This window comes from Xyrauchen texanus, chromosome 31 (assembly GCF_025860055.1).
Source record: "Xyrauchen texanus isolate HMW12.3.18 chromosome 31, RBS_HiC_50CHRs, whole genome shotgun sequence".
In the NCBI taxonomy this organism is placed as follows: domain Eukaryota; kingdom Metazoa; phylum Chordata; class Actinopteri; order Cypriniformes; family Catostomidae; genus Xyrauchen; species Xyrauchen texanus.
In genome coordinates this window covers 10,438,497-10,450,008 of record NC_068306.1, presented here as the reverse complement: position 1 = coordinate 10,450,008, position 11,512 = coordinate 10,438,497, and the positions used below count along the sequence as shown (strand labels likewise).

Below are 11,512 nucleotides of genomic sequence, written 5' to 3'. Positions count from 1 at the left end.
ACAATAACTTTCACCAAAACCACATTGCCTTAGACTCTAAGATTCAAAATCATACACCTTGGTACATTGTATGCATTTGCATTTCACCCAATTTGTTCTCATAAGCAGATGCATTTTAGCTTGCAATGGCACTCTGAAAGGAAAGACAATGCATAAATACACAATAATAGGATATAAATGTATTTGCAAGGTCTTATTTGGGGATAAGTCCCTCAAAAGCCCATTACAGAAGGCTGACCACACCATTTGACAGTTTCAAATACACCTTTGTACTACATATCTGCATTACTCCCCTATTTTGTCCTCATAAACATATGCATATTAGCTTGCCAGACAAATATGTTGCACAGGGAGTCTTATTAATGTTTATTTGGGGATAATTGGAAATAAATGCCTTTTGTTACTATTGCAAGCTTTTATTAGGGGATAAGTGCCTCGAAAGCACATCATACAGTTGTTTGGGTCTGCACACACGTCCCATTCGCGTCATGCAGTAGTGTCCATATAGGATCTTGCCTTAAGATGCAGTGTCTCATTGGGTTTGCTGACTATAGCTCGCGATGTGACTACGTTTTATACCTGTGGAATAACAACCAAAGCCTCGCTTATATCACGGATTAATGACTGAAAGTGCCATTGGTTTATGCAGACAAGGGACCACAGCCATCCTTGCGCGAGTATTGTGGGGAAAACAAGTGTCCATGATGGTTTGCTGAGTCAGGAGACACCAACTCAGACTCGCCGTTTTAGTTTTTCCTCCACAATCTCTGCTCTTTCCTCTAAATTCTTATCTCGTTGACCCATGAGCTTTGACGGCATGCTCAAGTGACGTCTGCTTTCAGGGCTCGGATTGTGCCATGCGTCCCGGGAAGCGCCGGATGCCTGTTTTTTTTTTTTTTGTTTGTTATTTTTAGTGGAGTGAACTTGTTTCCTCTGTAGCGCAGTGTCGATCCTCTTGATCTTTTCTTGCGTGATCTCTGTGTTTACAGTCGCGCTGCCCAGCGGATCATTGCGCACCTGACGCGCTCACTAAAGCGATTGTTTAATGAATGAACGGGGTACCCGAGAAGGCGAAACTCGCTTTTTCATTCTGCTGAAGGATTATAGCGTGCCCGACCTTCATTGCGGAAAAGACAGCCAGAGACTGATGTAAAGCCTCCCGCTGAAGTACGTGCTCCCCGAGCCTTGATCCAGCGGTTGGCATCATGTAAGTGTGCATATGATTTCTGCTTTACCAGGACAGACGTTGACCGAAGCCACTATGGCGCAAAACTGACAGTTATGCTACAGTACAGTGATGAAAATGTCAAGGCACTATAGCTCTTATTGTGCATGTATATTTGCATGCATAAATAGCCTGCATATGCAATAATAATAATAAAACATTTTTTGGTATTGTATTTTTTAGGTATCTATATACACAATCTATTATATTTATATATATATATACACACACACACACACACATAGCCTACATACTACACATACATAAATTATTTATATAATAATTTATACATTGTCATAGTGGATGACATTTGCATGTATATATATAATAATAATATTAATAATAATATATTTATAGGCTAAATCAATTATTTAATGGATCAAATATATACATAAAATGACAAATATGCACTATAATTATCATAGTGCATTGGCTTTTCCATGAATACACACACACACACACACACACACACACACACACACACACACACACACACACACACACACACATGTTGGTTTGATTACACATATTTATATATATGCATTGTATGCAAATATATTAATTATATTAAATGTATAGTTATGTCCCTGGACATATTTTAAGTGTTGTACTGCATATATCATTTTCTATATTATATTTTCTATTTAATTATAAGATTTGATCATAATGCACATAATACAAATTTTTGTAATGCCAAATTCCGCTTTGCCTCTGTCATGCCATAAATAACACAACAAGATGCAAGTGTTTTGTCATAAACACAGTTAACAATGATAGAGTGAAGGATCTGGTGACAGATTATATAAAGACAAACAGTTGCTCTTTGTGCCTCAAGGGCCTACTATTTATCTATATAAACATCTTACAGGTCTATCCACATAGTGGCCCTGGGTAGTGAATATCCGGGGGGTGTTGGACCTGGGGAGGAGACAGCCAGCCTGGGCCAGATCCAAGGTGGCTTGCTGTGGAGTTACCTGGGCCATGGAGCTCGAGAACTGGACCCAAACTCTGTGACGCCATCAAGGCATCCCCTGAACCCTGCTTTTATGGAGTACCAGTCAAGAGTGTTTGGGGATGTTAGAGTGATGGTGCGAGATTGCCCTAGTTGGGTGAGTATAGCAGTGAATGATTGAGTGAGAGGGATAATGGGAGACAAAAGTAGGATAGGAATAGTTCACCCAAAAATGGAAATTCTCTCATCATTTACTCACCCTCATGTCATCCCAGATGTTTATAACTTTCTTTCTTCTGCAGAACACAAATTATGATATTTAGAAGAATATTTTAGCTCTGTAGGTCCATACAATGCAAGTGAATGGGTGCCAACATTTTGACACTCCAAAAAGCCCATAAAGGCATCATAAAAGTAATCCATACAACAACAGTGTTCTAATCCATATTTTCAGAAGTGAAATGATAGGTGTGGGTGAGAAACAGATCAATATTTAACTTTTTTTGCTTGAAATTCTTCTCCCTGCCCAGTAGGGGTTGATGTGCATCAAGAATGTGAATCACCAAAAACACAAGAAGAAGAATGTGAAAGTGATCTTTTTCTCCCCCACGCCCATATTGCTTCTGAAGTTATGGATTTAACCACTGGAGTCATATGGATTACTTTTATGATGCTTTTATGTGCTTTTTGGAGCATCATAATTTTGGCACCCATTCACTTGCATTGTTTGGAGCAAAAGAGCAGAGAAATTCTTCTATAAATCTTAATTTGTGTTCAACAGATGAAAGAAAGTCATACACATCTGGGATAGCATAAGGGTGAGTAAATGATGAGAGAATTTTAATTTTTGTGTGAAAAATCCCTTTAATGGAGTTATAATTAAAAAAATTATATTTTAAATTCTTTATGATTTTTAGGTCACTAATCAATTGAAAGCAAATCTGTGACATTGACCATGTAAACTCCATTGCACAAAAGGTCAGATTTCCTTGCTTCCATTGAAACACACAATATGCTCTTTGAAACCTTCTTAAATAACATGAATTATTAGGTTTTGCAAACTTGTGGAGTTCCACCCCCCCACTCCAGTCGGACCGGTCCAATGAAGAGACGAGCACTAAATATTGCATTCTAGTACTGATCCTGATTTGTAGTGAAAATTGTAGGATCAAATTAGAAAATAATGCAGAAAAGAAGCATTTTCACTATTGGACGTGACAGTACCTCTTAAACATCCTGCATTATTTTGCCCTTGTTTTGTTTTTTTATCAATATTCTCTTCTCCCTCAGGACCTTTTGGATAGTGACTGGGCAAGTGTGCGAAGCCTTCTGGAGCAGGCCGACATTGTGGTCATTAAGTACTCTGTGAACGACAAACTGGCCTTTCAGCAGGTCCGAAACGGTTATGCCCCAAGACTTCGTCCTCTTCTTCGACACTGGGGCCTGCCTGTGATTCTGGTCGCCGTGGGGGCAAGGCTAAATGGTGAGATACATTACGGATTTATTTTGTGTTTATTTGTGCTAAGCAAAATAAATTATAGCCATCTACTGCTTTTTTCAATGTAGAGATAATGGACATGGTAAAAACTATTTAACCAAACAAGTTAAAAATTTGCTGATCGTTTTGCAAATGGAATGTCCATCAAGTATTAAAGATTAAATGGATTATGCATAACTTAATCTTAAGTAGTTACCCAATGTCACTCAAAGTATTTGACAGTAAACTTGACCATTACAATACACACACACACACACACACACACACACACACACACACACACACACACACACACACACACACACACACACACACACACACACACACACACACACACACACACACAAAAAGCAGCCTAGAGTGAAAGATTCACCCACAGATTTTAAATAGATAAAACTTGGAACACCTCGTCTCATAGCTGTTAAATGGTTATATGGTATTATACGGGTTAACCATTACTGATCTTCAAAAGCACACCTGAGGAGATTCCGACTTAAAAGAGATAGAAAAAAATGAGATTTTGTGCTCTTTTGAGCACAGTTGTGCTGTGAGCATTTGTTGAATATACTCATAGGTAAACATTAATAGACTCAAAGCACTTAGACCACGGATTCGACTCCTTTCGCTGTAAAAGCAGCCGCTTTTTGCTCACACTGACCTTTGAGATGTATAATGTAATCAAGATGTGATTCCATCCAGCTACATCATTTATCATTGAAGGATAATTGTGGAAAGTAGCGAACTGATGGGTACTGCTTCTAAAACTAGATTTTGAAACTCGATTTTTACATTTTCTGAAGAAAACAAGAGTGGTGCTTGCCCGGCAAAACTCGCCACCACAATGCAAAGGTGTTGTGGTTGGTTGCATGGGTTGAAGGCTTCTGTTTCGTTTACTTCTGAAAATGTTATTTTTGAAGCAATATTTTTTTATTTTCTGAAATTGTAAGTGGTGCTCGCCTCCTTAAAACTCCCCACCATGATACTAGGGTGGGTGGTTGCCAGGGCATTGGTATGTCAAAAGAGCCCACCCCCAATCTCTATGATATGCCATTCTGTAGATCTGCCTCAAGACCCTCCATCAATATTTTTTATTTATTTATATTTTATGAACCTAGTCTCATGGAATCGTGTTATTATACCTACATTTTTGCATTTTTGCAAACACTTTACTAAGGTGATACAGTTATACATTTGCATTACATCACCATCCTAAATTTGCAAGTTTGTTCAAACACAATCAGATTATGCGGTATCTCAACTGATAAAGTGGCCCACTTGCAATGCAAATAACCAGGGTATGAGTCCTGAGGAGGTACGCAAGCCTATACGTGAGCCGAAAGTGTCATTGAAGAAACACAAAATGATGTGGTTGCTTCAGCAATTGCATTTGTCATGTCACACCTTGCTTTTTATGACACTATTGGTTAGGTTTAGGTTAAGGGTAGGGAGGTAGATTTTGTTAATTTAAACTCGATAGAACATTAACCCTAAAAACCTAGGCTGTTTGAGAAGGATATAGCTGCAGGCATTGTTCCAAAAAGAGGCGGGAGCTCTTAACCGCCAGCAAAGATATTGTGGACCCACATACATAACCCTATTCCTTACCCTAACTGTGAGTGGAGTTTGCACAATCCCCTTCTGGAGTTACCCCAGCCACTTTTGGAGATTCTGCCCCCATTTGGAGGTCACCGACCTGCAGCTATTCCTACTTGATCTGTACTTGATCTTCTTCTATGAAAGAAACCATGCAATTTCATTGAGCACAAAATTTCAACATCATGACATAATTTCATGAGATCAGGCTGCATTTCATTGTCCTCTGGGCAATTTATTTTTGAAACAGATTACTTTCCGTACAAGCCACTCAAATTTACCTATAGTGCTGGGTCAGTTATATGCCAAATTATAACACTTGTTCAAATCCCTAACCCTAAGTATGAGCGATAGTAATAGCCATGTTAGCATTAGTAAACACCTCTAATGAACTCTTGACATGAGATGTGTGCTATAATTCTTGTTGCTTGGCCATAGAAGGACACAAGACAGACTGGGAGTGCAAACAGACAAAACATACGCACACAATACGTCTCTTTATATTTCTCAAGGCTTGTGCCTTTATTGGCTGCAGTGATTCATACCTCTCTCTGCCAGTGAGCTGACCATGCCTTCTACCTCTCTTTTCTTCCATTCTCACGCCATCTAGCTCTCTATCCATTTAGATGTCTCTTCCTGCTATCTCTTTCCTTGCTCTTTTCTTCCCCAGGGCAATCGCTCGCCACACCACACACACATACACACAAACACACATTGTTTTAGCCAGCTATCCTTGCTTTTTTGGTGAATGCCACCCTGTAAGGAAGAAAACCACAATTGAGATTTCTTTAATATCTCAATTGTTTCTTCTACAGATTAAATCACTTTGAATGGAAAGCAAATAGTAAATTTCTGTCTTTCTCTTGACCCATCCGCACACACACATGCCAGTGTTTAATTTTCAAGGATAAACTTGAGCTGGTGTGTATTGTTATGTAATAACCACTCGGATTCCATCACTTCATATGGCTGCCTGTTGACATGGCTCTGAATGTTATGTACCCTCTGTCACTAGTCAAGATGTTTGCGTGCTTTGCTTTTTTTGGCCACTTACCCTATGTTAATTGTGCTGCACGTCATAAAAGAAGCAATATACTGTATGTGCATATACAGTATCTCACAAAAGTGAGTACACCCCTCACATTTTTGTAAATATTTGATTATATCTTTTCATGTGACCACACTGAAGAAATTACACTTTGCTACAATGTAAAGTAGTGAGTGTACAGCTTGTATAACACTGTAAATTTGCTGTCCCCTCAAACTAACTCAACACACAGCCATTAATGTCTAAACCGCTGGCAACAAAAGTGAGTACACCCCTAAGTGAAAATTTCCAAATTGGGCCCAAAGTGTCAATATTTTGTGTGGCCAATAGGGGTTGCACAGACTAGTCGACTTTAATGCAATTAGCCATTTTCCCTCCCCGGTGTCACCAGTGTTACCAGTGTTACAAGGTCTCAGGTTTGAATGGGGAGCAGGTGTGTTAAATTTAGTGTCATCACTCTCACACTCCCTCACTGGAAGTTCAACATGGCACCTCATGGCAAAGAACTCTCTGAGGATCTGAAAAAAAAAATTGTTGCTCTACATAAAGATGGCCTAGGCTATAAAGAGATTGCCAAGACCCTGACACTGAGCTGCAGCACGGTGGCCAAGACCATACAGCGGTTTAACAGGACAGGTTCCACTCAGAACAGGCCTCGCCATGAAGTTGAGTGCACGTGCTCAGTGTCATATCCAGAGGTTGTCTTTGGGAAATAGACATATGAGTGCTGCCAGCATTGCTGCAGAGGTTGAAGGGGTGGGGGGTCAGCCTGTCAGTGCTCAGACCATACGCTGCACACTGCATCAAATTGGTCTGCATGGCTGTCGATGATGCACAAGAAAGCCTGCAAACAGTTTGCTGAAGACAAACAGACTAAGGATATGGATTACTGGAACCATGTCCTGTGGTCCGATGAGACCAAGATAAACTTATTTGGTTCAGATGGTGTCAAGCGTGTGTGGTGGAAACCAGGTGAGGAGTACAAAGACAAGTGTGTCTTGCCTACAGTCAAGCATGGTGGTGGGCGTGTCATGGCCTGGGGCTGCATGAGTGCTGCCGGCACTGGGGAGCTACAGTTCATTGAGGGAACCATGAATGCCAGCATGTACTGTGACATACTGAAGCAGAGCATGATCCCCTCCCTTCGCAGACCGGGCCGCAGGGCAGTATTCCAGCATGATAACGACCCCAAACACACCTCCAAGACGACCACTGCCTTGCTAAAGAAGCTGAGGGTGAAGGTGATGGACTGGCCAAGCATGTCTCCAGACCTAAACCCTATTGAGCATCTGTGGGGCATCCTCAAACGGAAGGTGGAGGAGCACAAGGTCTCTAACATCCTCCAGCTCCGTGATGTCGTCATGGAGGAGTGGAAGAGGACTCCAGTGGCAACCTGTGAAGATCTGGTGAACTCCATGCCCAAGAGGGTTAAAGCAGTGCTGGAAAATAATGGTGGCCACTAGGGGTTGAACAACCTTAGATTCTTTTGAAGTCGATAGTTATGTGAATAAAGTCGAGTCGACATTGACTAATCGCTGATGACGTCATTAATAAAAACACTAGAGATGGGAACGCTTGCAACATGCCACAATTTGCAATTTATTTGCAAAAAATTATACAGATGCTGACAGACAGCTCATAACATGCTGCAACTTAACGATAACAATGCAGCAATAATGCTAACTCCCATTTTAGTGCAAAAGAAAAATTAATGCATGTCGGCTTAACATATTAATGACACTCACGCAAGATCTAGGCTGTATGCCTTCTCACAGTCCTGCTCAGTCACAGTTTTTGCTTTTCCATCCTGGATGGAGGCTCGCCCGCTGTTGGGTGATGGTATTTCCAGCCAGTGAAACAATTATCTCGCTTCGCGTGCTGGTAGCTGGGACAGCCAAGTAGCTTTTGCAAAGCTTGGCGAAACGGAGAAATGTTTCCTGGTTGCGGGCCCACCACTGCAGGGGGTTTTCCATGGTGGGAATATGTGGTGTTGTTAATAAATATTCACAGACTTCTTCGGCTGCTGTGGAGTGGTGTCCCAGTTTCCGCCCACTGTGATAGTGTGGCCCAAAAGCTGCTCAAAATCTTGCTCAAGTCAGGCCTTTTTCCCAGTTACTGGCTCACCTTCGTTATCAACTGTGTCCTCGCTGTGTACATCCTCACCTAGGATGAAAATTATTTAGGCTATAAATTCACCACATCTGTGCGTATTCTTAACAACAACAACAGATCAGCATTTTAAATCAATAATGCTAGCGCAGATTAATTCAGCGGACCCATCTTTTGCTGCAACCAGCTCTCCCTCGTCCTGGAGCAGGCTGTTCAGGTGGCTGTGGGCGGAGTCTCTTTTACTCTCTGGGATGAAATTAAGATGTTCAAACCAGGGATCGAGCATACAGGCCACTGTGGAGATGGATTCTGTCAGATCATTGGACTCCAGTTTGAACCGTGTTTCCAACTGCCATCGAACCGTGTTCTTAAAGAACGTACAGCTGTCAGGTCAGATGCTTCGACATGCCGAGTGGTGCTAATCATGTTGAAAATGACTGGAAAGATGAAAGACAGCCCCACATGCAACTCACCACACTTGATTTCAGTGGCCTTGGCCAAAGGTTGCAGCACTGGAATCAGCTGTTCCAGCAGCTCCCACTGTGATGCTCTCATGGTGAGTGACTTTTGGACGGCTGGTTTGGTGACTGTTTCATCTGTGAGCACAGATTGCACCGCAATCCTTTGCTCGAAAAGCCGATGGAGCATTACGAATGTGGAATTCCATCGGACCGTACAGTCAGTCTTGAGTTTGTTGGCTCTTATGCCAAGTTGTTCCTGCCATTTCTTCAGGGCACAAGTGGTCAATGCTGAGTGGTGAAATTGGCTGACAACTCTCCTTGCTGCATCAATAGCCTTTGCAACGTCAGGTTAAGACTAAGCCAGTTTTTATTGCTAGTTGTAGGGTGTGCCCGGTGCAACCCAGATCTTTGGGAAACATTTCACATAGCTCCATGGCTAAGTTCATGTTACTGGCATTATCGTGGACTGTGCAAACACAACTATGCCCCATTTCTTGATTATTTCAGACAGACAGTCAGCAATGTTGACTGCAGTATGTCTCTCTGGCATCATAGATGTACACAGTACTCGGGCCTTCAGCTTCCATGTGTCCGTGATGTAGTGAGCTGTTACTGTAATGTACGGCTCCGTGGTGGAGGATGTCCACAAGCCAGTTGTTAGTGACACACTCTGACCTCTCATCTCCTTCACAATATTTTCACGCAGGCTGTCGTACTGTTTGATAGTGTTCCACAGAGTGTTGTAAGATGGGACATCGTAGCCAGGTTCAAAAAAGTGCAGTATTTCTCTAAAACCTTCGTGCACTGCGGCTAAAGGTCGAATGTCTTTGACAATAAAATTCTCCAGCATATTGGTGATTTGCTTTACTCTGTCACAGCAGGACGTTTGGTGAAGTCGCTAATTGACTGCTGTCGAGATGATTTGCATCGTACCTCACCTAGAGTTAGTGGATGCCTTTTCAGATGAGTGTGTGTTGCACTTGTACTTTTGTTGTACTTAAGGACGGACTTCTATATTTTGCAAGTGACAGTTGTGCGGGCTTCATCTTTAGTGAAGTATTTCCACACACTTGATATAGCACTGCTGCTTTGCTGCAAAATCCCTGATCAGCGACTAGTCAACGTTAAGCTTAATGTGTCATGGCAGAGCATTAAAGTCGACTAGTCTGTGCAACCCCTATTGGCCACACAAAATATTGACACTTTGGGCCCAATTTGGAAATTTTCACTTAGGGGTGTAGTCAATTTTGTTGCCAGCGGTTTAGACATTAATGGCTGTGTGTTGAGTTATTTTGAGGGGACAGCAAATTTACACTGTTATACAAGCTGTACACTCACTACTTTACATTGTAGCAAAGTGTCATTTCTTCAGTGTTGTCACATGAATAGATATAATCAAATATTTACAAAAATGTGAGGGGTGTACTCACATTTGTGAGATACTGTACATATGTCACGTTTGTATTGCATATCTCACTGTCATCCCCGCAGATGAAGGGCCACCGTGCACATGCCCTCTGTGCGCATCAGACTGGAGCAGCTGTGTACCGCATACTGAGGGGCTACAGCTGTCCAGGGACCTGGGGGCCACTTACCTGGAGCTGCCCTCTCTAAACAACTTTTTTGTGGGTCGTTACTTTGGAAGTGTGGTGAGTAGCTGCATTAGTCATCAAAAGCCATAATTCTCTCACTGTTCCTTTCTCAATTTGTATTCAGCTCAAATGTGTTTTCTTGGCATGACAAAAGGGACAATGTTTGCCAAAGAAACTGAAAGGATTACTAGGAATAAGAGTTGAACAAATAATAAAATGCATGAGTGACGATGAAGAAAAGGAATCTTTCTTGTAAAGAATTCTCAATAGTAGTCCTAATACTAAGAGCCTGATCTCATGAAAATTATATGACTGTGGTGATATTTTTGCTAAATAATATTACATGGTTCCTTACATGTATTGCAGAAAACCAACGATAGAGTAAAAAAAGCAAATGTGAGATGAAAAACAGATGAGATTTTTAAGGTTATTACGCTATCGAATTGTAAATCAACAAAATACAACACAACGTTATGTCTCCATCTGCCGGGCCGGTGATTATGTTAATGAAGCTAACACCTGAAAATCACTGGAAAAATCAGCTAGTGAGACACAGCCTTAACACCAACAACCGATTAGCTGTCAAGACTGACTAGCTAGCACTAATGTTCAGTGCTAACGCTATTTTCCCCATGACAGTGCTCTCTTATTCCTTCATGTTAACTGAAGGCAAATCTGAATGATGTTCCACATTAGCTTGCTAGATAGCGATCTAGCTAATGATAGCCTGTGAACTCGCTAATGATAGTTAGACTTGCTCGCTAGCTGGCTGCTGACTTGTTTTGATTTTCTCACTGTTGACATGCATTGCATTGGCTGGCGAGAAGTATTATTATGTTTTTGTGCATATTATATAAGTATAATCGACCATCACATCCTTACCATATATTACTCCATATTACTACACTAACACACCTGGAGTCACGAGTATGAATCCAGGATGTGCTGAGTGACTCCAGCCAGGTCTCCTAAGCAATCAAATTGGCCCAGTTGCTAGGGAGGGTCGAGTCACATGGGGTAATCTCTTTGTGGTC

At 41.5% G+C, this 11,512-nt stretch overlaps 1 protein-coding gene across 2 annotated transcripts in view; it reads left to right on the top strand.

Annotated features, from left to right (window-relative positions):
• The first annotated feature begins 568 nt into the window (after positions 1-568).
• Positions 569-11,512, top strand: part of LOC127624509 (rho-related BTB domain-containing protein 3-like) — a 29,810-nt gene continuing 18,866 nt past the window's right edge. For both annotated transcript variants that reach the window (XM_052099292.1, XM_052099293.1), the window contains exons 1-4: positions 569-1,207; positions 2,094-2,334; positions 3,468-3,660; positions 10,378-10,535. In XM_052099292.1, the coding sequence (XP_051955252.1) occupies positions 1,206-1,207; positions 2,094-2,334; positions 3,468-3,660; positions 10,378-10,535 (594 nt within the window). In that variant the 5' untranslated portion in view covers positions 569-1,205. The remainder of the gene's footprint in view (positions 1,208-2,093; positions 2,335-3,467; positions 3,661-10,377; positions 10,536-11,512) is intronic.